This window comes from Abramis brama, assembly GCF_963993115.1.
Source record: "Abramis brama genome assembly, chromosome: 9".
Lineage (NCBI taxonomy): Eukaryota > Metazoa > Chordata > Actinopteri > Cypriniformes > Leuciscidae > Abramis > Abramis brama.
In genome coordinates, this window is record NC_139971.1 from 16,059,979 (window position 1) to 16,087,413 (window position 27,435).

General features: G+C 41.2%; 1 protein-coding gene across 2 annotated transcripts; it reads right to left on the reverse strand.

Moving 5' to 3' along the window:
• Nucleotides 1-18,689: 18,689 nt before the first annotated feature.
• Nucleotides 18,690-26,356, reverse strand: uraha (urate (5-hydroxyiso-) hydrolase a). 2 transcript variants are annotated; one of them, XM_084124827.1, is made up of 5 exons: nucleotides 26,191-26,356; nucleotides 24,329-24,523; nucleotides 23,026-23,168; nucleotides 22,716-22,851; nucleotides 18,690-19,062 (listed from the first exon to the last, which is right to left on the reverse strand). In XM_084124827.1, the coding sequence occupies exons 1-5, from the start codon at nucleotides 26,200-26,202 to the stop codon at nucleotides 18,973-18,975; spliced, it is 576 nt and encodes a 191-aa protein (XP_083980953.1). In that variant the 5' UTR covers nucleotides 26,203-26,356; the 3' UTR covers nucleotides 18,690-18,972. The 2 variants fall into 2 exon arrangements, with proteins under 2 accessions (XP_083980953.1, XP_083980954.1); XM_084124828.1 differs by lacking the exon at nucleotides 26,191-26,356 and adding an exon at nucleotides 25,743-25,814.
• Nucleotides 26,357-27,435: the final 1,079 nt, after the last annotated feature.

Genomic DNA, 27,435 nt, shown 5'->3' on the forward strand with positions numbered 1-27,435 from the left:
AAGTGAATTCAGAAGCAGCGCACCTGCTTCAAGCAGAAATAGCAAAGCTGCTGCGCAAGGGGGCTATAGAACAGGTTCATCCTTCTCTGAGCGAGTCGGGCATTTACAGCCGTTATTTCCTCGTACCCAAGAAGGACGGAGCGCTAAGACCTATTTTAGATCTGAGACATTTGAACAAAGCCCTCATGAGACGGCCGTTCAAAATGATCACAACCAGACAAAGCCATTCTTGAGATTCGCCTTCGACGGTCGGGTATATCAATACACAGTCCTGCCGTTCGGTCTGTCTTTGGCACCCCGTACATTTACGAAGTGCATGGACACGGCTCTAGCTCCCCTGAGAAGACGGGGAATGCGGATACTGAACTATCTGGACGATTGGCTGATTCTAGCGCGGTCAGAGACAGAGCTTGTGTCTCACAGAACAGCGCTTCTCAGCCACCTGGAAGGTCTGGGTCTCTCGGTCAACTGGACCAAGAGCTCATTATCGCCCCGCCAGTCAATTTCCTTTCTGGGGATAGAACTGGACTCGGTGGCTATGACGGCCAGATTGTCGGAGCAGCGCGCGCGCCGCATTCGCCATCTCGCCGCATCCTTCCAAGAGGGCAGCCAGGCTCCGCTGAGGGCATTCCAGCGTATCCTGGGGCATATGGCCTCAGCTGCAGCAGTGCTTCAGCTGGGTCTTCTGCGCATGCGCCCGCTTCAACGCTGGCTGAAAGCGCGCGTGCCCCACCGAGCCTGGGCGGCCGGCGGCTTGCGAGTCAGAGTGAATCAGGGCTGCATCTCAGCCCTGCAGCCCTGGCTGGCAGCCGAATGGTATCACACAGGAGTGATGATGGGAGCGATCTCGCACCGGAAAGTTGTCTCGACAGACGCTTCCAACCAAGGTTGGGGAGCGCTCTTCGAAGCCAGACCGGTCTATGGCCGCTGGTCAGACCAGGAGAATCTCCTACACATAAACTGTCTAGAGATGCTTGCGGTCGAGAAAGCTCTCAAGCACTTCCTCCCATTCCTCCTAGGTCACCATGTTCTAGTCCGTACGGACAATGCATCGGTAGTGGCCTACGTGAACCGCCAGGGCGGTGTCAGATCCAAGATGCTCTGCACCCTGGCAGAACGCCTCCTTGTGTGGGCTCAGCACTCTCTGCGCTCGCTGAGAGCCGCGCATGTGCCTGGCCACCTGAACGAGGGTCCCGACAGACTGTCCAGGGACAACGTTCCCCCTGGGGAGTGGTCTCTACACCCCCAAACAGTCCAGTCACTGTGGCGCCGTTTCGGCAAAGTCGACCTCTTTGCATCAAAAGACAACGCTCACTGCCCAAAGTTCTTTACGAAGAACGAGGACGCGCTGGCCCAGACCTGGCCCAGCGGCCCGCTATATGCTTTTCCCCCGGTCTCCCTGTTGCCACAAGTCATCAGGAGAATCAGGGAAGCGCGCCGCCCAGTGCTCCTCATAGCCCCGTACTGGGAGAACCAGCCTTGGTTCCCAGAGCTAGTACAGCTGGCAGACACAGTCCCCTGGCCGATACTGGCGAGAAGAGACCTTCTCTCTCAAGCCCGCGGCTCGATCTGGCATCCCCATCCAGAGCACTGGTCTCTGCATGTATGGAGATTCAACGGATACCCGTTGACCTGCCAAGAGGGGTTATGAACACGATCACACAGTCTAGAGCCTCCTCTACGAGACGGCTCTACGCGTCTAAATGGTCGGTGTTTAATAAATGGTGCACTGCCAAGGGGCTTAATCCACAAGCATGTGGGGTATCGCAAGTACTCTGTTTCCTTCAAGAGATGCTGGACGTGGGCAGGTCCCCTTCCACGCTCAAGGTTTATGTGGCGGCCATCTCAGCTTTCATTGACTCAGAGCTGGGCCGCGCATTAGGAAGGAATGAGTTCGTCACCCGCTTCCTTAAGGGAGCCAGGAGGATGAACCCCCCGCGACCCCCCTCGGTTCCTATGTGGGATCTTTCTCTGGTCCTAGAGGCCCTGAAAGCACATCCCTTTGAACCCGTGGAGACTGTGGATATGAAATACCTCACGCTCAAAACCGTTTTTCTGATAGCTCTGTCTTCAGCTCTTTATCTGTTAACGCCGCGTGCCTTGAGTTCGGACCTAATGACTCCAAAGTCATTCTCAAACCGAGGCATGGTTATGTCCCAAAGATATTGGGCACTCCCTTCAGAGCGCAGGTCATTTCTCTCTCAGCTCTGCCGACTACTGGCAGTGAGGTCGATGGCAATCTCCTCTGCCCGGTCAGAGCGCTGAGAAAATATATATCACACGCTCCGCCGCCTTCAGGCGCTCGGAGCAGCTGTTTGTTTCGTTTGGTGGGCGCACCAAGGGTCTCGCCGCCTCGAAACACAGTCTATCCAGATGGATAGTGGACGCTATCGCGGCTGCTTATGCGTCTAAAGACCTGCAGTGCCCTCTGGGCATTAGAGCTCACTCCACCAGAGGCATGGCCTCGTCGTGGTCCAGCGGAATTTCCATTCATGACATTTGTACGGCGGCGGGCTGGGCCTCCCCCTCAACATTTGTTAGGTTTTACAACCTGGAAGTTCCCGCCTTGCAGGCGAAAGTTTTGTCAGTCTAAGTCATGCGTAGACCGGCCCACTATCTGTGCGCGGGCTACTGTGGTTGATTTAGCTCTGCTGGTTGAGCTGCACTATACAGGGATTGTCAGTTCAGACCGGCGGTGCCGCTCTGAGCTCCCTAATGTGTGCTTGTGTACTGCGCTAGCCTTCTTTTGGCCGCCCGGCTCCTACTCAGCGCGTTCCCCGGGCTTTCCCTGGGACTCATTTAGTGGATGCTGGGCGCGCACGGCGTTGACAAGGGTGTTCCCGCAGCATAAGCTACTTACGCAATACGAGAGAACCTCTCGTAAGAGAACGTAATCGGTTACCTAACGTAACCTCTGTTCTCTCTAGAAGAGGGAACGAGTATTGCGTAACCTGCCGTGCTCGCGCCACGAGCTCACTCGCTTCAGCGACAGAAACCAGCTAAAGCAGCCTCTGAGCCCTGCTTATATACGCTAAGCCACACCCCCTTTCGCGGGCTGTGACGCATGAAGCGCGCCAAGCGCGCTCATTGGACGTGACGTCACGCCAAGGGCTCAGCGATAGGCTGCTGCAGTTGCCGCATGGCAGCCAATGGGCGCGCTAGTAGCTTGCCCTAGGTCTGCAGGCTGCCGCACTGCGTTGACAAGATTATTAAAAATTAAGGATAATTTTTGGCTTCATATCTCGAGAAAAGATGACTTTTCCCGCAGCGTAAGCTACTTACGCAATATTCGTTCCCTCTTCTAGAGAGAACAGAGGTTACGTTAGGTAACCGATTACGTTTTCTAAGCTGTTCTTTTATGTACTTTACCCACTTCTCAAGTATTTCCTCTACTCCACTATCTAGATTTCCTATTCAAAATATACTGGCTTGTGGTTCCTGTAGAGAGCTATTTCCTACTACTGCCATTTGTTTTATGCCAGTGTTGTCTATATATATTCCACCTGGGGAGCACCATATTTGTAAATTCAGCTTGCATATGGCGTCCCTACCCAAAAGATTAATTGGGGTTTGTTCGGAAATCAGTACAGGAATTTTTATTTCTGAGTCTTTGATTTTTATGCTGACTGGGGTCGTCATTGGAATTAGCTGCGTTAGTCCCGAGAATCCTACTGTCTTGACATATTTTCCAGACCTAGGGAGGTGAGAGGCATAATTTGGGCTCAAGCATGTGAACGTTGCCCCCGTGTCCAGCATTATGGGGATTATTTTGTCCTCTATTTTGACCCGCAGCATAGGTTCTTGATCAGCATTGGATGATAGCATTGGAAGCTGACCCCTCCCTGTAGGATTCTCTGGGCATCCCTAGTAGCCTTGATCAGGGCCACGCCATGGATTGACAGGCCCTGATACTTGATGTTGCTGGTTCTGGTGAATTTGCTGCCATGGCTGATGCATCTGACCCTGTGGGGGCCCATTTTGTGGCCATGGGTTTGTGGGGCAGAGTCTCTTGGTATGTCCAGGCTGGTTGCATCCCCAGCATATGCCTTGTTGGTAAGTAATCCTTTGTTGATTGTTGTATTGTCTTCCTCTTCCTCTTCCTGGCATTGTTCCGCCTCTGTTGTCCTGTTGTTCAGGAAGGTATATCACAATTGGTGCGTTTTGCTGCTGTGGTGGTCCTGCAGTGTTGAGTGCAGTCTGGCCCACAGGGGCTGGTACCGGCTGTGCGGCCTGTGTGGCTGGGTATGGTATGTTCACAGCTGCCATGACTGCAGATTGATCTTCAACTTCCTTAACTGCAGCTTGGACTTTTTTCTTTTTGTTGATTAGTTCGTCCAGCTGCAGCTGAGTCAGTCTTCTTTGAAGTTCTCTTTCTTGATTCTTCAACTTTTGTTCGTTCTTCCTGTATTGTTCTACTGCATGAGTCACGTGGTCACAGAATTCCTTTGTTGTCTTTGAGTTCAGTCCCACCACATCTTCCAGTTTGGTTTTCACGGCAGAAGGCATGGCTTCCAGTATGGCAGTCCTGAACAGTGTTGCTATCACCAGATCCCGCTCAGGATCTCTTTCCAGGTCTTGTTTCCATCTTCTTGATTGTCTCTGGACATGCTGGACAAGTAGTTGGGTTTTCTGCTTCTCCCATTGGTTCCCCTCTTAACAGCTTTAGATCCATTTGAGTTGGATAATGTTCCCTTAGGGCCTGCCACATTGTGGTTCTGTTATGGTCGAGTGGTATGGCGTCCATTGTTATGGAGTCAATTGCTCGGTTAAGTCCTGCATCGGCAAGGATTTCATTCGTTTTTGCACCTCCCACGCATTTCGCCAGCAGGGCTTTGATATCTCCGATGGCCAGGATCTTACCCATCGTCTCCTCCTCCAACAGTCGAATCCATTTGCCAGCCCCCTCATGTATGTCAGGGAGGCGGGCTATCAGTCCGTCCAGATCCATTCCCGCCCATGGCACATATTGTCCTTGTTGTCCCTTTATCAGGATGGGGCATTGTTTCTGTTCTTCTTTTTGTTGATCCCCTTCTTCTTTGTGCAGGCATAATCCGCTCACTGACCTGTTCCTCAAATTGTGCCCTCTTCTCCAATGTGGCTGGTTGTGGGAGGGGTCCTCCAGAGTTCCTGATACATTCTTGTAGTAAGGGCTGACTGAGCGGGATCTGCTCCTTGGGTGACTTTGAAGTCTCTGACGATCTCGCTGTGAGGCTTCTTTCAAGGCTCATCGCATGGAGTCGAATCGCTTCTTCAGTTATGTGAATGTCTCTTTCTAGCTGTTCTCGTTCAGCTGTGATCAGTAGGCTGTCTTCTTCCTTCTCCTTTTCCAGGTTTTCTTTAAGTTCTCGGAGGGCTTGGTCTGCATGGTGATAGGGATTGTTTAGGGTTGGGTCTGTGTTTGCCCTGGCCAGATGTCTCATACTTGGTCTACTGTCTTGGTGTCTTTCAAAGCTTGGGATGTCTTGATTCATTAGAGTCGGAGTGTCAAAGATTGAGCCAGTTATCTCCCTGTGGCCAGGACCCCCTCGTCTTTCTCCTCCATCTCCTTCTTCATCTGGGTCGTCTTCAAAGTCCACCTTGCCCCGTACTGTTACTTTGGCATTTATAAGTGGCAGTTGTTTACCAGTTAAATCATAGGGTGGTGCATAAGGGGGTGAGGTTTCTATTGTTTCATTTTTCTTCTCTATCTTTCCATTAGCTTGTTTTTCCTTTAACAATTTTGCTCCCTGACTTTTAAATAAATTCAACACCTCCTGCTCTTTTTCCCTTTTCTCATCTCTTTTCTTACTTTTATCATGTGCTTTGTGGTTTTTTATTATCGCTCCCATTTCCCTGCACATAGCCAAATCAAATGTTCCCTCTGCTGGCCACTTAGTATTTAATTTTTTGGTCCTCTTTTCCCATTTTCTAGACAGGTTTTTAATAGTATCTTTGCATATTGGATACTGTGATATGAGCTGCTCTACAGGGGTCTCTTGTTGAGGTGACGTCGAAGCCATTGCCCTAATTCCAATTGTCTATATCCCCACTCAATTAGCTAAAAAATTATGAATTTTTTTTTTTTTTTTTTTCACTTTTCTTTTATGGTGAGAAATTCAGGTACCTGTTTAGTTTTTTGGAGATACTTCAAAATAGCTCGTATTTGTACCTCAGTCAATGGCTTTGGTGTCACGTCTCCTAGCCAATCGTGTATATTGCGTTTCCAAATTATGTCTTCCCCCAGGCACATCAGTTCGAAACTCCAGATTATGTTCTCCTCCACCCACCGGCCTCGTGCAGTTACACTTCCTGCCCTATATAGATAAGTGAGAGATGGGGTCAATTTCACTTCATGGCCTCCCCACATGGTGATTGAAATGTTTAATTCCTCTCTAGTGCAGGTTTCTAATTGTAATGGCTCAAATAAATCAATCAAATGTTTTCTTTCGTTTTTGTTTAAGATTTTTCTCCCCCTGTTTCCTCTCCTGCCCCTCCTAGTTGTCCATTGTTGCGACATTCTCAGTTGTTACTGACTGCTCTTCTTTGACAGCTGACTGCTCTCCTGTCTCTTCTTCGTTTTCATAGATTTCTACCAACATATGACTGGCTTGGTTGGGGTTGCTCCTCAAAAATACCTCTACCTCTAGCCTTTCCAGTGTCCAATTATCTACCAGTGCTGGTCTGATTTCCCCTCCATTTCTGACTTCAACGACTATGTCACTTTCCCACTCTACTGGTCTTAGACATGAGCTCACTACCATATAAATGTTCCTCAAAATTGTGGCTCCTCCCAAACCCCGAGGCCAAGTGTACCACACATTTCTTTTCAGGTATGGGATATACAATGGATTCAGATTTATTTTTGATTTGATCAGCAATGATTCCAAAAGGGTAGTTTTGGGAAGGTCAAATCTGTTCAAGTGTGGTCTTAAGGCTTCAAAGGTTATCTGTCTTTTGATCGCTTTAACCCAATCCACTAAGGGCCACTCATCCTCAAGTTGATTCAGATTTGTGATTTTTGTCAATTTTTGTAAGAATTCATTTTTCTTTTGAGTCGTCAATTCTTGTCTCTGTCCTTCATCATCTATGAATTATTTTTCTAACCAAAAATGATTTTTGATGCCTTTGGTTTGTCTTAATGCCTGTTTAAAGTCTTTTTCTTCTTTTCTTTCTCTCGATTCCCTCCTATCTTCTTCCTCATAATGATCTTGTGCCCTGGTCAACATGTGTTTTCTTCTTCAAGCTTCAAAAAATATAATCAGTTGTTTTATTGCTATCACCTTTCTCCCTCCCTACTTCTTTATCTCAATCCAAATATACTTAGTTTGTTAGTATATTAATTCATACACCCGGGATTTCATTCACACACATACATACATACATACACACACACAGTTATTTTTCCTTATAACAAATGGAGAGACAAAGTTAATTCATTCAATTTCTGTTCAGTATGGGCTGTGTTTCTCTATCTGGATCACAGAATCTGCAATCTGGAACGTGACCAAACAGTCTACAAACCCAGTATCTGGGAGTGTTTTTATGAATTCTATATTTTCTTATATTCTTTATATTAATTTGCTTTTCATTGTCCATAGAATTTCATCAGTCTCGTCTCTCCATCTTTATAGATCTCACATAATATTCTCATACACTTTCACTGTCTCAGCTTCTCTCAGTCACTTATCTCAGTCTTATCTCAGGAGTGCCTTCTCTTCTCTTAATTAGGGCAGTTCAAAGCAGCGTGGTCCGTGCCAACACAAAACAGCTCAAAGCAACACGGTTAATTATCAGACAGAGCAGTTTAAAGTAGCGTAGTTAGTGGCAAAGCAAAATAGTTTAACACAGCGCGATTAGTGTTACAGCAGGGCAGTTTAAAGTAGCGCAGTTAGTGACAAAGCAAAACAGTTTAACAAAGCGCAATTAGTGTTAAAGCAGAGCAGTTTACAGCAGCGCAATCTGTGATCGCAGCACAACCAATAGAAACTTTATCTCTGGATCCTGGCCTTTTATACATTTTTTCTTAAAGCCAATTTTATGCTCCGGAATTTATTAAGCGCTTTATCTTATCTAACTGACGCACTTCTTGCGTTTTAAGCACTTCTTGCTTTATTTCACACTTCTTGCGTTTCGCACTTCTTGCGTTTAAGCACTTCTTGCTTTATTTCGCACTTCTTGCGTTTCGCACTTCTTGCGTTTAAGCACTTCTTGCGTTTCGCACTTCTTGCGTTTAAGCACTTCTTGCTTTATTTCGCACTTCTTGCGTTTCGCACTTCTTGCGTTTCGCACTTCTTGCGTTATTTCGCACTTCTTGCGTTTAAGCACTTCTTGCGTTTCGCACTTCTTGCGTTTAAAGGGACTGTAAGTAGGAATTTCTCCCATCTAGTGGTGAAATTGTATTTTGCATTCAAACGAATAATACTCTCCAGCGCCTCACTTTTTCAAATGCGCGTTGCATCTACGGTAGCCGTTATGTACCAAAAAGCTATGACAGGATGTCTTATAATAGCACTTCCGAGTTTTTCTTCGGGTGAACAGGTTTGTTATTTAAAACAAACTGAAACTTGAAACAACGAAAAAAGAATGTTACAGTATGAATTACTGACTGTGAAAAACATTAACTAAGGTAGTAATAAAGCCTTCTTTACTCTTTACTACGTGCATTGTTAGACCATCATCATCAGAGCCTTCTCTAATGTTACTTTACTCAATAGCTGCTATTCATCAAAGAGCCTGTTTAACTTTTACTATAAATGTTCTTCTGTCTATATAATAAAGTACTTCTCTATATAATAAAAAACTTATATAGTTTTTTATTATATAAATATTATATTATTATTTTTCTGTCTATATAATAAAAAACTTCTCTAATGTTACTTTACTCAATAGCTGCTATTCATCAAAGAGCCTGTTTAACTTTTACTATAAATGTTCTTCTGTCTATATAATAAAGTACACAACCAAGTAATGAAAAGAAAGCTTGTAATTAAGACTGTAACATTGACTTACCTGTCGATAAGAAAGCAGGCAACTTCAGCGTCTCTTTTAAAAGCTTTCTCCTGCATTAGCTATCCCGACATTAACCCTTGTTTTTGTAATCTCCGGTCACGTTTCCTTTTACGGTCTATTTTGGACTTTTGGACAAGCGCCTCTCTCTGCTCTGCTTCTCCGCTTCTGCTGACTTCAGTCACGTGACGCCTGGCTCTGAACGAAAACGCATTGTGGAAACACGTTGGCCTAGTACTTTTTGTCCCTCTCTGCTATTATAGTTTTTCAAGATGGCGGAACTACATGGAAGCCTCCGTGGACCTACCCGTCCCATGTATATAAAGATAATAAATTCTTCGTTTACGAGGATTAGTCTGATCATTGGCATAGGTATTTGTACATCATTGAGGGCATATTTATTAATAAAAATATTGATTTTAGATAATAAAATACCTAAAAAGCTACATACAGTCCCTTTAAGCACTTCTTGCTTTATTTCGCACTTCTTGCGTTTCGCACTTCTTGCGTTTAAGCACTTCTTGCTTTAGGCCTACTTACGCATGCGCTCCTTCTTGAGACCTGGAAATTACCCTCCTTTTGATTCCTTATCAATTTTTGGTTCTTTTTGGTGGGGTCTTTTATTTAAGGGTCTCGTTACCAACCAGGCGCTAGCTTACCAGGAGCCACACAAAACAAATATAAGCAAAAAGTTGCTTTCCTGATTTTGTGGCTTTGTTTTGTGAGGCCTCTGCCAGCGAGCTCCCCCGGTCACTCCTCGACCCCTTCGCCACTCCTGGCTTCGCTCGCCAATTATGTTGTAGCAAATTCTAAGTCCTCAAATCGGGTCCCGAAGAAATCTCTCAAGAGTCGAAGTTCCAGGTTTCAGAAGAAGTAACTTTATTGACAAGCAACAAAGTGAGATGCAGCTGTTCATCTGATCTGCAATGGTCAGAACCTCAGGTCTTATACCTTTTCTTATCACTAGGTAGCCAATCAGCTATCAAGATCTCGCTACCGTTAGCATCATCTTTCCCTGAGACATTATTCTATTGGTGGAAAAATCTTTGGTCATACCCATTTTTAAAGAATATCTTTGGTCACATGATTCAATGCACCTGCAGTGTTGTAATACCATCCATCATTTTTAATTAACGTTTTTAGTACCATCTTATCAGCTACCTATACACATCTTCTCTCTGAGCTTGTTAGGTACTCTTTCATCCTCACAGACCACTTGACCTAATTTGACCTGATGTATCCTGATTTAACCTGGGTTCTGACTGAGACACAGAAATACAGACTTTTACATGAGGCAAAGGAAAATCTCCAACAGGTGCAGCTCTTCTCTCTAGTAATATGGCTCATAGTCTTAGAGCTCAAACATGACAATCTGGGGCTCAGGTCAGGAAGCAGACAGACTGGCTAAACCGACCGTCTGCTAGCGGCCTCGCGTCACCAAGGTCAGATAAATCCCATCACATAGAGCCTCTTTCACCTAGCTATCATCATATAGAGACTGTGTCTGTTCCCCGAACTTGGAATTCCAAAAAACGTTTAAACCCATCTAAGGTTAAAAATTTAATTGATGTTCAACAAATAAAAAACAGCTATAATACAGATGAGCAAATGCTAAGGCTTGGGTTGCTGAATATTCGATCGCTTACTTCAAAAGCACTCGTTGTTAATGATATGATTTCAGATAATAACCTAGATGTGCTGTGTTTGACAGAAACCTGGCTAAAACCAAACGATTACATTACTTTAAATGAGTCCACCCCGCAAGATTACTGTTATAAACATGAACCTCGTCTGAAACGCAAAGGGGGAGGTGTTGCTGTAATTTATAGTAATATTTTCAAAACCACTAAGAAATCAAGTTTTAAATATAATTCTTTTGAAGCATTGGTGCTTAATGTAAAAATATATAGTGTAAATGATAAATCACGCTTGAGATTTATGCTGGCTACTGTATACAGGCCACCAGGGCACCATACAGACTTTATCAAAGAATTTGCGGACTTTCTATCAGAATTAATATTGACTGCAGATAAAGTACTAATTGTTGGTGATTTTAATATACACATCGATAATGAAAAAAGATGCATTGGGATTTGCATTTAAAGACATTGTAAACTCAATTGGAGTTAGACAATAGGACCTACTCATCGTCATAATCATACTCTAGATCTAATATTATCACACGGAATAGATGTTGATGCCGTTGAAATTCTGCAGCAGAGCGATGACATCTCACATCATTACCTAGTCTCGTGTAAATTACATTTAGCCAAGGCTGCAAAGCCGACTCCGTGTTACAAATATGTTAGAACTATCACTTCTGCCACTAAAGATTGCTTTATTAATAATCTTCCTGATCAGTTTCATCATCTCAGCATCCCGGATAGCTTAGAAGAACTTGATATTGCAACAGAAACTTTTAACTCTCTCTTTTCCAGCACTTTAGACACAGTTGCTCCGTTGCGCTTAAAGAAGATTAAAGAAAATAGTCCAACGCCGTGGTACAACGAGCACACTCAGGCCCTTAAGAGAGCAGCCAGAAAAATGGAACGCAACTGGAAGAAAACAAAACTAGAGGTATTTCGCATTTCATGGAAGGAGAGCTCTATTACTTACAGAGAGGCTTTAAAAGCTGCTAGATCTGCTTATTTTTCAACCCTATTAGAAGAAAATAAACATAATCCTAGGTATTTATTTGAAACGGTGGCTAAACTAACGAAAAATAAAGCTTCAAGCACCGAAGTTTCCAAGCAGCACAGCAGTAATGATTTTATGAACTTCTTCACTTATAAGATTGATAATATCAAGGACAAAATTATAACTATGCAACCGTCTACTACAGTATCGCATCAGGCAGTGCATTGTAGTCTCCCTGAGGAAAAATTTGATTCATTCGTTGCTATAGGAGAGGAAGAATTTACTAAACTCATAAAATCATCTAAATCTACAACATGTATGTTAGACCCTATACCGACTAAGCTACTGAAAGAGATGCTTCCAGAGGTCATAGATCCTCTTCTTAATATCATTAATTCGTCTTTGTCTCTAGGATACGTACCAAAAAACTTTAAGCTGGCTATGATTAAACTGCTTGTTAAAAAAACGCAACTTGATCCTACAGAATTAGTCAATTACAGGCCGATCTCGAATCTGCCTTTTCTGTCAAAGATATTAGAAAAGGCAGTATCCTCACAACTGTGTTCCTTTCTTGAAAGAAATGATATCTGCGAGGATTTCCAGTCCGGATTTAGACCGTACCATAGTACCGAGACGGCTCTCGTTAGAGTCACAAATGATTTGCTCTTATCATCCGATCGTGGTTGTATCTCTCTATTAGTTTTACTCGATCTTAGTGCTGCATTTGACACCATTGACCACAACGTTCTTTTAAATAGACTCGAACATTATGTTGGCATTAGTGGAATTGCACTAGCATGGTTTAAATCATACTTATCTGACCGTTATCAGTTTGTAGCAGTAAATGAAGAGATGTCTCATCGATCACAAGTTCAGTATGGCGTACCTCAAGGCTCAGTACTAGGACCACTGCTGTTCACTCTGTACATGCTACCATTAGGAGATATCATTAGGAAGCATGGAATTAGTTTCCACTGTTATGCTGACGATACTCAGCTGTATATTTCTTCAAAACCTAACGAAACTTATAAATTCACAAAAATAACGGAATGCATAGCTGATATAAAAAATTGGATGACTCGTAATTTCCTATTTCTAAATTCTGAAGTAAACTCTGAGTTTCTAATTATTGGACAAAAAACTTCCACACGTAATAACCTAGAATACTGTCTAACACTTGATGGCTGTCCTGTTAAGTCTTCGTCGTCGGTTAGGAACCTGGGTGTGCTCTTTGATACCAATCTTTCATTTGAAAGTCACGTGTCTAGTATCTGTAAAACCGCATTTTTCCATCTTAAAAATATATCTAAATTACGCCATATGCTCTTATTGACAAATGCGGAACAATTAGTTCATGCGTTCATGACCTCAAGGCTAGATTATTGTAATGCTCTACTGGGTGGTTGCCCTGCACGCTTAATAAACAAACTACAGCTAGTTCAAAACGCAGCAGCTCGAGTTCTTACCAGAACCAGGAAGTATGACCATATTAGCCCGGTTCTGTCAACACTGCATTGGCTCCCTATTAAACATCGCATAAATTTTAAAATATTGCTGATTACTTACAAAGCACTAAATGGTTTAGCTCCGCAGTACTTGAGCGAGCTCTTAACGCATTATAGTCCTTCACGTCTATTGCGATCTCAAAATTCCGGCCAGTTAATAATACCTAGAATATCAAAATCGACTGCTGGCGGTAGATCCTTTTCCTATTTAGCACCAAAACTTTGGAACAGTCTTCCTAACATTGTCCGGGAAGCAGACACACTCTGTCAGTTCAAAGCTAGATTAAAAACACATCTCTTTGACCTAGCATTCACATAATACATTATAGACTTCTATAATTCAATGTTAGGCTGCATAGATTAGGTCAGCCGGAACCGGGAACACTTCCCATAAATCCTGATGTACTCGTTACATCATGAGAAGAATGGCATCTACGCTAATTTTAGTGTCTGTGTTTATCCTGAGGTTTTCCCGCAGCCTGCCGGATCCAGGCCGTATCCAGATCTGACGAAGGACCTTCGCCTGGACCCGATGACAACGCAGTGCTGAAGTGCTAACTAGTCTCTCCCTATGGAGGATCCCGTTACCACTCTACAGATAAGGCGTTGTCGGGAAAATTCGTTTCGCGTTCCTACCCCGAAGTGACAAAATAAAATAAAATTCTTTATCAAAATTTATAAGGAAAGACAAGTACTTTGTTTAGGCTTGGCTTGTAGGGAATTCCAAACCTGCGCACATATATTCAAACGCACATAACTATAGAACCAATTCTAAATGTGCATGTGAACGCCATCAGCGTTTCTCACAGGTTCGCGTTTAAAGTCTGTGTAGAGAGAATGATGTCGTCTTAGCGACCCCTAATTTAATAACAAATGATCGTTGCGACGGAAGCAAATCAATCAAAACTAACTTTAGCTGGAAAATAACTTTATTAAAGAACCGCTATAAAGCCAAAACAATCTCTGTTACCTTAAATTATACGCTTATCTCTGTAAACCTGCTTTGAAACAATCTACATTGTTAAAAGCGCTATATAAATGAAGATGACTTGACTTGACTTGATAACGTAAGATACAAGGTAATGGAGCCTTTTATACATTTTCGTGTTTCTTTAGAAATAAACAATGGACAAATGGAGTCTTTAAACGCCTTAGATGTAAAGTTATTCGCTGTCAAAGTGACGCCAAAATGAATGGGAGTCAATGGTATGCTAACAGCAGGTGATGGTCTGCTAATCAATGGCGGCCCCGGGGAAGCTTCAGTTTTTTCTGAAAGATTTCCCCCTTGGGTAAATGACTTCCTCGATCTACACGCAAGGAAACGGGAACTCGCAAGCTCATTCTTCTTCTTCTTCTTCTTCTTTTGGTTTTATGGTGGGTTGCGAACCAACTTTAAAGGTGCATACCGCCACCTACTGTGATGGAGTGTGAAAAGAATTAACTAAATACTCATATATCCTATTATATAACCCACTATTCTTAATAAATCTCATGATTGCATTTATTTGTTTTCCTGCATTTGGACCATCATTTAATAAGTTGGTTACAGAATTCCTGGCACCCTACTGCTTATAATTCTTCCTTAAGAATCCTCCTTTCTTTATTATAAGCCTTACATTTCTTCAACACATGTTCTACTGTCTCCTCTATTAAACAGACATCACATGTTATGTGTTATGTGTTATGATTCCCTATAATGTGTAAAGTATGATTTAGATTTGAATGTCCTGTTCTTAAATGTGTGAAAATAACTTGTTCTCTTCTACTTAAGTTGTGAATTATATTGCCTCTCTTTATGGTATTTTTGGACCTTGTAAAAGTGCCGACCTGTATGGCACGAGTTCCAAACTGTCTGCCATTTCTTATTGCACGCTTCTTAAATAAAATGTTTTCCTTCTGATCTACTGAGTGAAATGTTTATATTTGGTTCTTTAATTTTTAATGATTCTTTGGCTATTTTGTCTGCTTCCTCATTACCTTGAATTCCCACGTGTGCTGGAACCCACATAAATTTAATTATTATTCCCACCTGTCGTAAACTGTATAACCTGATCATGATTTCTGTTAAAATGTCAGTTCTATTTGTTTCCAATGATTGTAAACTCCCAAGAACTGCCATTGAATCAAAGCATATTATTACTTTATCAGTGTCAGAATGAGAGTCGTAGATCCAAATGCAAGCAAGCAGTTTATTGAAGACAGGTTGAGACAGTGATTATACTCAAAACACCACGTATAGCAGGCGGGCGACCAGGATACAAATTCACAGGAGAGGATGAGTGATATGAATAAAGCCTGTGCGGATGCCAACTGGAACTGGATGAAGAAAACTCCAAACGATCTCCAGAAGTCTGGAAACACAGACGAGATCGAGGAAATAACTCCGTAAGGAAACTCAGGCACCGGAGATACCTAGATATAGGCAGCTAATAACAGAAGTAACTAGCTGCAGCTGCGGACTGATTAAGTGATCAGCTGGTTACTAAGCAACAAATAAGCACTACACACTCAGGCCCCACAACAACCAACAGATACACAAAATGAACACATGGATCGATGAACCGTGACAATCAGGTCTAACTTCATAAACCCACTCTAGTGCCATTAGAATAGCTGTCATCTCAGCTGTATACTGATGTACCATCTGCTATCCTTCCAGCCTTCCTCACCTTAAACTCTGGAACATAGAATGCAGTCCCTGTCCTTCCAGTCTCTATACTCTTCGAACCATCTGTATATATTTGAAGAAATGGGTAGTGTGAGTTTTTTATATACTCATTAACATATTTGTTTATACTAACAACTTCATCCATTTCCCTTCTATTCTCGTGTAATTTTATGTCAATTTCAGGTTGAGCTAGTATCCAAGGTGGAATTGGGGATATTACTACTGTTGGTGCAAATGATTTTGAGTCTAGACCATCTTCATTAACCCACCCCTTTATTTTCCATGCAAAGCCTTTACCTGTTGCATTTAAAATTTCCCAGCAATCATTCAGGACTTCCCTTACAGGATGATTATCTCTTTGTCCCTGTAAATTTATCCAGTATGCCATAGCCAATTTTTGTCGTCTTATAAATAATGGCATTTCTGATGTTTCTACTTGCAATGCTGCAATGGGTATGGTTTTAACTGCTCCTAAAATGATTCTTAATGCCTTAGCTTGCATGACATATAGTTTCTTTAACAACGTGGATGATGCTGACTCATAAACAATGCATAGTCTAATGTTGATCACATAAGACCAATATAAATGCCCTTTAATGACTGTTTGTCAGCACCCCAATCTTGTCCTGCTACTGCTCTCATTAAATTTAAAACTTTACCACATTTCTTTAATATATAATCTATATGGTCCTTCCAGATTAATTTGTCATCAAACCACAATCCTAGATACTTAAATGTTGTCACTTTCTCTAAAGAAGACCCATATAATTTTAGCATTTTATTCTCTTTAATTTTCTTCCTTGTAAATATCTGGTAACATGTTTTAGATATTGAGAATCTGAAACCCCATTCTAATGACCATTTTCCAACTACTTCTATAGCTTCTTGGATTTTATCCATATTAAAAGATATATTCCTTCCTCTTTTTCACATTATTCCATCGTCTACATATAAGCCAGTGTTAATTCCCAGAGCCACTTTTCCAAAAATATCGTTAATCATAATATTAAATAATATAGGACTAATCACACTTCCCTGAGGCGTTCCATTTTCCACACTTAGAGTTTGAGATACTTCCCTACCCACTTGAATTTGAATTTTTCTGTCAAATAAAAAACTTAAAACCCAATTAAACATTTTTCCTTCTTTTCCAATTCTCTTCATTTTAATAAGTAATCCCTCTTTCCATAACATGTCATAAATGCCTTTTCCATATCAAAGTAAACTGTCACTAATCCCTCTTTGACTGCTATAGCTTTCTTTACATCTGTTTCCAGCTTTACTAATGCATCTAATGTTGATCGGCCTTTCCTAAAACCATATTGATTAGGTGCCAACACTCCCTTACTCTCAAGTACATATATTAGCCTATTTACAATATTTTTTCCCATCAGCTTACATACATTTTATGTAAGCGCAGTTGGCCTGTAATTCCCTGCTATTGAGGCATCTTTCCCTGGTTTAGCTATTGGAATTATTATTGCATGTTTCCATGACCTTGGCATTCTTCCTTCTACCCATATCTTATTATATAAGTCCAATACTATAAGAATTCTGTCATTTGTATATTTGAGCATAATATAACAAATTCCATCTTGTCCAGGTGCTGTTCGTTTTATCCATTTTATCCTGTGTAATACCCTTTTAAGTTCCCATATTTCAAAGTCAGCATCTAATGCTCCTTTTCCATCAGGTCTTTTAATATATATGTCTTGATGTTGATTCAAAATTTCCTGTCTTTTCATTCTATAATTCTAATCGAGATTTTCTTTACTATGTGCTTTCTGAAAGGTTTTAACTAATAATTCTGCCTTGTCCTTTTCTGTAATAGCTGTCCTTCCCCTTCCTTCTCCTGAGATTACTGGCATATTTCTGGTTTTATATATTCCAATCATCTTCTTTCGTGAGCTCATTCAAACCCTGCGCGCACGCATGACATCTCTCTGCACGCAATACAAGCCCTCGCGCGCGCTCATGATCATTCCCCACGCTCTCGCGCTTGCTCTTTTCTCGCCTGCTGCTTTTGCTCGCTCGAACACTGTTTAAAAGCCAAAAATATTTATCCAACCCCATTTAAAAACAGTCTGTGGGTGCCATCTTTTGAACAATATTGCATTGGTTTTAATTTCTTGTCCTCAAACAGAGGACTAATCTGTTTATTTTTAAGTTACACATTCTACACTGATTAAAAAAGAAAATCAAATGTGTTTTAATGGTAGTATTATTTTATACAGAAATGAATTATTTATAATTCAGATGAGAATAAAGTTAGTGTTAATTAAAATTATTGGAAATTATAAGGAAAACAAATATATTGATCTGAAATATAGCAAATTAATTTTAAATTTATTCAGGTACAATTACCAAACATATCTCAAGGTCTCTTTGTGTTTTTATTAATTTAATTAATAAACTAATTATATAAAACTATTGTCAATGCACTACAAATAAACTGGTTCTATGCCTTTACTTTATTAATAAAACCTATTTAAAAATACAAGGCTTAAGACATTTATTTTCCTTTGGTGGTACAGCCTGAGACATGCACAATAAAAAGAAATTGCCTTCTACATTTTTGTTTTGCTTTTCCCTCCATTGTACTGAACTCGTACCGAACCGTGATGTCTGAACCGAGGTATAAATCTGTGTACCGTTCCACCCCTATCGCAGATAGCTCTTCACAAGTTTGAGATGCTCGTGCTCGTCATGGTGCGGCGCCATCTAGTGTCTGGCGCCCTGGGCAATTGCCCAGTTTGCCCAGCGCTTCCGCCGGCCCTGCGCGTCACCCAGCATACCCAGTTTAAAAAGTCACCGCTCACCACTGATGTATATGCATGTGCAGACTGTACGCGTACATGTGTATACCACAGGAATTAATGTACAATTTGTAATTTTATTTCGTGTTTATTGTACTTCAGTTTTACAAAAAAAGGATAAGAGAAATCACAGAAGTAAACATTCTGGAAATTATTCTGGAAACTGCTTTGTGTGTGTCTGTTGGCTAGTTGTCTTCAGAGTGATGTAGTTGCGAAGACAGCATATGTATCAATATAGAATTACTACAACAAATTTGTGAAATACTTATTTACTAATGATTTGTAATCATTTCATGAGTTACAAAAACATTTTTAGATGACTTACAACACATTTGTCACGTTAACATATCAATAATAATATCTAACTTCCTCTATATGTACTGTAAGAGAAACGGCTCAGAATCAGAGGAACATGGTACTTCTGTGAAGGGTCAGTGATGGTGAAGACAACCTGAAAAAACAAAACATACAATAATAAATAACACACTAACAATTGTTATTAGAAAGAGTGTAAAGCAGTGGTTTACAATCCTGGTCCCGGGGACCCACTGATCTGCATATTTTGTTTATCTCCATTATTTAACACACCTGATTCAGATCATCAGCTTTTTAGGAGAGTGTGTCAGATAAGAGACACACACAAAATGTGCAAAGCAGTGGTTCCCTTTCATAGGTTCACTCGACGCCATGTCAACTGCTGATGCTATGGGAACACCCCCAGGTGTTATGATTGTCTGAAGCCTGTAGAGTCATTGCAATTTATTGGCTGTTGGTGCTTACACTGCCCCATGATGCATATGTCACGTTCTCCTCAAAATGTCATGCTCATGCCATCTCACTCAGATTTCACTATTTTCAGGAAGTGGTTTATGTGTTGCCCTTAAGGAAGATTTGTCTCGCATTCTCTTGCCATATTTTCGTGCAGTTTTTCCAACTCCTCTCAGTGAATTTGATGAGTTTTTGGAAAGTGTGTGGCTCTGTGTCCTCGGTTTAGTCCTGAAATGGATACACATGACACATGAGGTGCGTACAATGTTTGAGTGTTAAACATGCTCAAGCAGCGCTTAACTAACTGTCTGATTGTCGCCACTGTCATAGTTTAAAACGAAAAGTATTGCGCTCTAGACTAGCTTGGGGTGACAACGATGAGTTTGAGCATATGGAGGGAGAGCTGACGTGTTTTTTCCCTCCGCACACTCTCTCCCCGGATCATGTGCATTCAGCAAAAGAGCGCTTTTAGAACCAAAGCATTTATTTAAATGATTGCTGATTTGTGTCCTGAACCGGAAGCTCATAATACTATCTCTTTTTATCTTTTCTCACGCCAACTCTTGGCCATTGCTGCCCTCTAAGCCGTGCAGGGTCACCTCCACTTTGGAGCAAGTTTTACATGCCTGACCAGCAGCAGCCCTACATACAATAGCAGTATTGCAGGTTTACTAGGCAGACTTGGATGGGGGTTCAGGCTTGAATGCTGAGACAGTTTAGACAGGCTGATGACTTGGCGCTCCATGGCTGCATTAGTGCTGGCAGAATGTCACCTCTGGCTAAACCTGACTGACATCTGGAAGAAAAATAGGACCTTCCTTTTGAATGCTCCTCTATCTCAGGAAGGCCTTTTTGGAGATGCTGTCACTACAGCAATCGGCTCCTTTTCAGCAACTTATTCCTTGTAAGGCGCGGGAGTTTGAACAGCATATGATCACGATCAAGTTCTCTGTAGCGCCTTTGTGTGGAACAGAAGAGTGAGCCATCGGCTTTGGTGCCACCTCGAAAGGATTGGGGCCCCAGGACTCACCCGGTGGTTTGCTCACGGCTAATGCCTCTCATTCTCAGGGCCCAGGTAGTAGCTCCTGATTGCTTGGCTCATTGATGGAGGCCAGGTCCCCCATTGATGGACTTCAGCAGAGTTTGGACGAGTCGCGGAAGCTGTGGCCTCCTGGGGCCTGTCCAGCCTGTTCCACAGCTCATTGCTTCTTGGACAAGTCTTGCTCAGACCAACCCCTGTGAGCAGTACTCCGTGCTCTTTAGCCTTCGGAGCTCGAGAAACCGTTCTAGGGTCTTGTGCGCGCGGTTACCCCATCCATTTTCGATGAGGCTCGTATGATTTGCTCATATTGGGCCAAATGCCGGAGTCAGAAGTTGGTCATCTAGAAATGGTCCTTGACCATCTGAGGAGCCTCAGGCTGAAGATAAACCTCCAGAAGAGTGTGCTGTTGCTGAACCTTTGGTGGGTTCAGGTCTCTCTGCAGAGATAACTGATACCAGTTTGAACTCAAAGGCCCCCTCTACAAAGCAGCTGTATTCCTTTAAGTGGCAGCTTTTTGTGTCATGGTGTACACAGAGCGGGTCGGACCCAGTTCACCTCGCTGTTGGTTCAGTGCTGGAGTTTCAGCTTAGGCCTTTCCGTCCTTCGAGGGATTTGTCAGTTGCCCTGCAAGGGTTGAAGGGTCCCCCTTTTGAGCCATTGCAGTCAGCCTTGGATGAGCTTCTGACTCTTAAGACGGCATTGCTGTTGGCCCTCTCCTCTTTGAAGAGGATTGGGGATCTTCAGGCCTTGTCTGTTAGTCCTTCCTGTTTTTTGTATTTCACTCCAGGTTTATTAAAGGTGTTGTTGAGACCTAGGGCGGGGTATGTTCCCAAAGTTGCCTCGACCCCATTTCACTCACAGCTGTTGGACTTGCAATCCTTTTTCTTCCTCCTTTTGAATCTGGGAAAGATGATACATGGGCTTTGCCCAGTAAAAGGGCTTTAACCCTCTGGGGTCGATGAATGCACCGCCTCGTTCTGTTGAATCTTTTCACATTGCAGCGAAATCGACTTAAACTACTCCGTCAGCAGTTGTTAGTGATCGATGCCTCTAGGTCTGTTAGTTCCTCCAGTATATAACGAGTATATTCCCATGGTTGTCGGTTGTCAGTATGTAATATTAAGTGCTATTTGATATTAATACAAGATGTTTCATGTACAGTTAGTACAGTTGGTACAGTTAGTACCGCTCCCTCAGTGACCAGCGGCCAAAGATAAATCTCACCCTCTCTGCGTGAAGTCTTGTGTTACTCAGAGCCCATCACTCCCTCCACCTGTGATTTTCACATCATTTTGTAACAAAAACTCTAGTCTACAACATCCAGTAGACCAGTACTCAAAATTCTTGTGAACAAATGTTCACTATGTGTCATGGCCTTATTTCAGTGACTTAAAAATTTTGTTTTTTCAATGCATAAACGTTATTTTAAAAAAAAATCTAAAAAAAAATTATCTGCATGTAATTTACATACATGTTGCTCACAAAAATGCCAGGGTATGTGCCAGGGCAAAACTTCTCCAGGGCCGCTCTCGAATTTTGCCGCTCTCGCCGCCGGCGGTGTGAACGTACAGTAACAGGCACTGTGGAGCCAGATGTGAAGTTATGACAATGGCGGAAGGTACTCAATATGAAATGGAAGAAGAGGATTTCGAAAGTCTGATGCTTGAATCAGATGTTCGTGGCTACCTTTGCGAGCCGCAATATAGCAAAGAGCAGCTGAGGCTGATGGAGGAACAGGAGGCGGCTGTTGCGGCTTCTGCAGCCGAGGCAGAAGACCTGCCTGTTGCGGATGAGGAGCCTGGACTGGCTCGAGCTGGCGCGGACTGGTGGTGCCTGTGCTCTCACTGTGCGCCTACGGACACAGAGATAAAGTCCGTCTGCTGCAAATAATTTAAACGGTGCCAATTTCTCTCTGGCTGAAATCTCTGAATCAGACGAGGACACGGACGTTTGTGTTGTGGATTAGTGGGAGTGGCTTGCGGAGCTGTGCAACGTGGTGCATTGTGGGAGTTGTTGTCTTCCATACAAATGTGCCCTAAAGTTACTTTCTGTCTTTCCTCGGTCAAGAAGGCACCAAATTCGAAATTTATGTAACATTTCGACTACATATATATGACCCACTTTCAATAAAGATTAATGTTCCCACGGGTGAAATGCTCCTTTAAGAGAGATGGTCCCCAGGACCAGCATTGAAAACCACTGGTGTAAAGTGTCTAAACATTAGCTAAAAATACAGCCCCCAAAAAAATTACTCCAGGTGATTGTTTGAAATAGTACATTTAATTTTCTCATACCTCTACATATGGATAGAAGCACGTCTCCCCCAAGGCACCCCAGTACTTTCCAGTCTCAAAACGCAGTTTATACACACCAGCAATGAAGCTTTCTTTTTTAATCAACCCAGGACACCGTCCATCGTCATTAGTTATCCTATAATTAACACAGTATTCATTTTCATGACTTTGAGAAAATTTTGGAATTATTTTACTTGGTTAGCCAAGACCTCTTCATACTCTTAAATCTGCATGCTATCAGTTTGGTTGATAGAAAACTGAAGAGATATCAGTCACTTGAATAATTTAACACTGCAATTTATGCATTTACCCTGTTGTGAGTAAGTTCCACACCGATGAGATGGGGTCTAGGAGATAGAGGATAATGGTCATGTTGGCTACAGGAACTCCTTGGGCTATATTCAGCACATGAGTTGTGAGGGGGCTTGGCAGGGTAGCGGCCATGTTCATATACTGTGACAGAATGTGATATTTAATTAATGCACTATAAACCAGCTGCTGTTAAACTATAAAGCATTTTTGAAAATGACAGATTATCTGTGGCTTAATGAATGGATTCCTGCTCAAACTTCCAAAATGTTTGTTAATGTACAGTGCATTTTTTTCTTGACATAACTAACATATATATAAAAACTGAGTTTGGATATTATCTGTGTTGTTCTCCTTCTGTATCATAATGACACTATCACCCTTTTGAATTAATCAATTGATAAATTGATGTGTATGTGCTCTTTTTGTTGTTATTTCTCTGTTTAAAATAAGTCTGACTATTTATAATTTATAATACTGTTTATATTACTCTCCTATTTTGTTATATCTCAATAAATAAATTGTTAAAAATATTCAGTTACAGTTTTTTTTATATTTAAGCAGATAAACAATTACAAGTGAGGTCATCAATGAGGAACTTCCTTTTTCATAGAGAAATTATAGCAAGTTTGTATTTATACATCTTATACAGGATAGCAAGTGTTTTGTTAGTTTGTTCTAGTTTGTGCTTGAGGAGAGCTTGTTACTGGCTACTTAAATCTTTTCAAATTTTTTAGTAAGGCTAAATGATCTTCAAATATCATTCACAGGGTGCATACAAACAGATAGAAGGAATGATTTATACTATATTTATTATAACTATACTATATATAATTATTTATAATTATTAAAATTGTCAGTAAAACTGGTTTTAACTGAGTGTGTCAGATATTTGTTATAATGTATCATCAGCAATGATATTTTCCTGATGTCATTCACTGATCTACTATTCAGGTATATTAAATCATCTGTCATGCTGGACCATAAACATTGTGTCAGGTTCATAATATTTACCACATATTTGCCACAATGGACAGTTTTTACCCACAGAGTTGACACACAATTACATTCCCTGTCAATTCAGAAGCAGAAGCTTCTTGTTTTGCAGATTAATCTTTTGTAATTCATAAATTACGCTACTATAAAATACACACATATATATATTCTGGTAAGATCCGGACATTAAAGCACTTCGATTAAAAACTGTAAAAAGCTGTAACATAAGAAATTATTTCGTGAATGATTCTTTCTCATCAGGCAGTGGAATTACTGGTTGATTAAGAGACACAAAGAAATATTCTTACCTTATCTGTCGACACAATATGACCCCTGATATGTTGAAGTCTGTTCATCTGAAGTGTATCTTGTGTTTTTGCACACCACTTGTTTAAAATGAATATACACTGCAGTGTGGAACAATGTATAGAGCAGAGACAGAAGCAGAGGGGGTGTAGTGTGATGAGATCACAAGAGCCAGCACTCAGCCCATGTAAGACTGTCTTGTGACAAGAAAGTTGAACCAATTAATTCGATACAGATTCCTCAACAGAGCACAAATGCTTGTTTTATTTCAGAGTTTGAGAGATGGACTGTGTGCCTGCAGAAGTGTAAACATATAAGCCATTGACCTCTGGGTAATTTGCCTTGCATTGATAACTTGGTGCAAAGTGCTTTGAATGTTTCCAAAATTAACATTGCTGTACAGAGCTTTATAAATGTATGTACATATTTTCAAATTTAAAAAGGCTTCTTATACACTAGTTGAAACATTTGAGTGAAATGATTTGCAGATATTCTTCAGACATGGGAAAATGAAGGCTATCGATGTGCAAAATAAAAGTTTATGCAGCAATATTTTTGATTAATCTGTTCAGAGGTATTAACTTGTTTCCATTTCCTTACAGAATGTGTTTGTTTTTCTTCCCTGTCACTCAATATGGGTCAGGAATGTCCGATTCAAAGAAATTTGTACCGTCAGGTCAAAAAATAATCTAGCTTTGATTAAAATAAATAATGATTTAACAATAACAGATGGTGTTATCTGGGGATAATAGCAACTAATTCTTCTGGAAAATATTGAAACTATGGAAAACTGTAGTGGACTTCGTCTCACACCACAAAGAAATTCCCCAACACCACTGGCTTTGTTAATTATTAAAGACAGGACATGAATTAAAGGGATAGTTCACCCAAAAATGAAAATTAGCTCATGATTTACTCATCCTGAAGTCATCCTAGGTGTATAAGACATTCTACTTTCAGATGAATACAATCAGAGTTATATTAAAAGATGTCCTGGCTCTTCCAAGCCTTATAATGGGAGTCAATGGGTATATATTTTTAAGTCCATCAAAGCCTATCAATTAATGATAAAAGTGCTTGAAACGGCTCCGGGGGGTTAATAAAGGCCTTCTGAAGTGAAGCGATGCGTTTGTGTGAGAAAAATATCCCTATTTAAAACTTTATTGACTAAAATAACTAGCTTCCAGCAGACGGCCTACGCAAGTCGACCCACGCCAAAAGAGTAACACTTGACGATGTATAACGTAGGATGTAGGTGACTCCTCTCGTGGTTCAAACAAACAGGGCTGGGCAACCGCGTACGGCATTACGTTGTGCGTCAAGTTCAAGGGTTACTCTTTTGGTGTAAGTCGACTTGCATACGTACTTTTTACATATTTATACATACTGTATTTGAAAAAGGTATCTTTTGCTCACCAATAGGGCTGGGTATCGTTTGAATTTTGTCGATTCTGATTCCGATTCTGCTTATCGATTCATAGTTCGATTCCAGTAAGAAAAAAAAAGAAAAAATCCAATAAAATTTTTTAAGTCCAACATTTAGATGTCAAACATATTTTTCTCTCTTTTTACAAAGTGTTCCATTGCATCTGAATAACTTTTACGCTTAGGAACTTTTGCCTATGGATTTAACAAAAAATTGCCTATGGCTTTAACAAAAAATACCACAGCAAAAACAACTAGACTAATATACATGTTACATGCCCTGGTGATCCCCTGTGCTCTCAGTCCCGTGCTCTCTCTCCTGAATACTAAGTATCTCATACTTCTGCTTAGTATGGATCGTTACGCTCTGATATTAACTCTGGTCCCTAAGCTATATCTGCCTTGTTATCTCGGCGTCCTGTGCGAAGTATTGACTCACCCCGTGTTTCATGTCCGAGCGATATCTCTGGTTTTTCCTGATTGTCCGTGTTACCGTACCTTGCCTGTTTCTAACCTCTCTGACTGTCTGCAGCCTGCCAAGTGACCGTCGCCTGTACCTGGACTCTGATTCTCGCCGCCAGCCCTGAACCTTGCCTGTCTCCGGTTTTCCCCGATCCGAGCCTGTTTCTGACCCTGAGTTTAGCCACAGCCCTGGGCTCCCGCCTGGACCTTTCAAGCATATCTGCCTTTGTGTTATCCTTCTACTGAAACGTTTTATGTTTGCTTAAGACTGCTTATTAAATTGTTGCAAATGGATCTGCCTCGCATGTCTGATTCGTCACAATACATTTCAAATATTAAATTACTAAAGACAAGTAAACAGTCAGTAATAAAATAGGAACAAACAAATCAATTAGCAATAGCATAAATAAATACAAATAAACCAATTTCAGGTACAGAAATTTAAATCAAAAGTTTAAAAACACTATAGTTTTCTATTCATAAATATAATATACATTAATCCTCATTAAAGTTACAAAATATATTCAGTCAAGATCAGTGAATGATTTTTTGTTCTTTGATTAACATTAATGACAGGCAGCAATTTATTAGTCTGCTGTCTCTTTAACACCGAATTCATGCGGATCTAAAAATACTGTTACACATGTGTTTTCTTTCACAACTGTTTTTAGACAAAAATGTCTGTGTTCAATGATATACTGTGATGACGATGATGATGATGTATTTTTTTTTTTTTTGTGCATATTGGTCGGTAAATGTGAAAGAGAAGTCCTTTTCTGCAGTTGAAATGCACAGAACAGTTCGAGAACGGACACAGGCAGGGAACCCGAACCGGGACCGTTCTCTGTGGTCACTCTTCAGATGTGTGCGCGCCACACAAACAGTGCACAAGTTATTTCCTTTCCTGTGCTTAAATGGTGTAAAATCACATTTAAATGTGAACACAGGAATCGTTGAGTGGAATTGAAATGCACATTTCTTATAGAATATCCGGTTCTTGGAAATTTGGAACCACTTCGCGATACCCAACCCTACTCACCAAGGTTGCATTTATTTGAACAAAAATACAATAAAACCGTATTATTATGAAATATTATTTCAATTTATAATAACCATTTTTGGGTGGGAATTTATTTTAAATTATAATTTATTCCTGTGATCGAAAGCTGGATTTCCAGCATCATTAATCCAGTCGTCATATTTATTTTGTGAAAACCAATAT

Coding starts and splice junctions, on each gene's coding strand:
- uraha (XM_084124827.1), bottom strand. Junction 23,169..24,328: donor ATATTGTGTCGACAGATAAG/GTAAGAATATTT, acceptor ATTCTGTCACAG/TATATGAACATGGCCGCTAC. Junction 19,063..22,715: donor GCTTCTATCCATATGTAGAG/GTATGAGAAAAT, acceptor TTGTTTTTTCAG/GTTGTCTTCACCATCACTGA.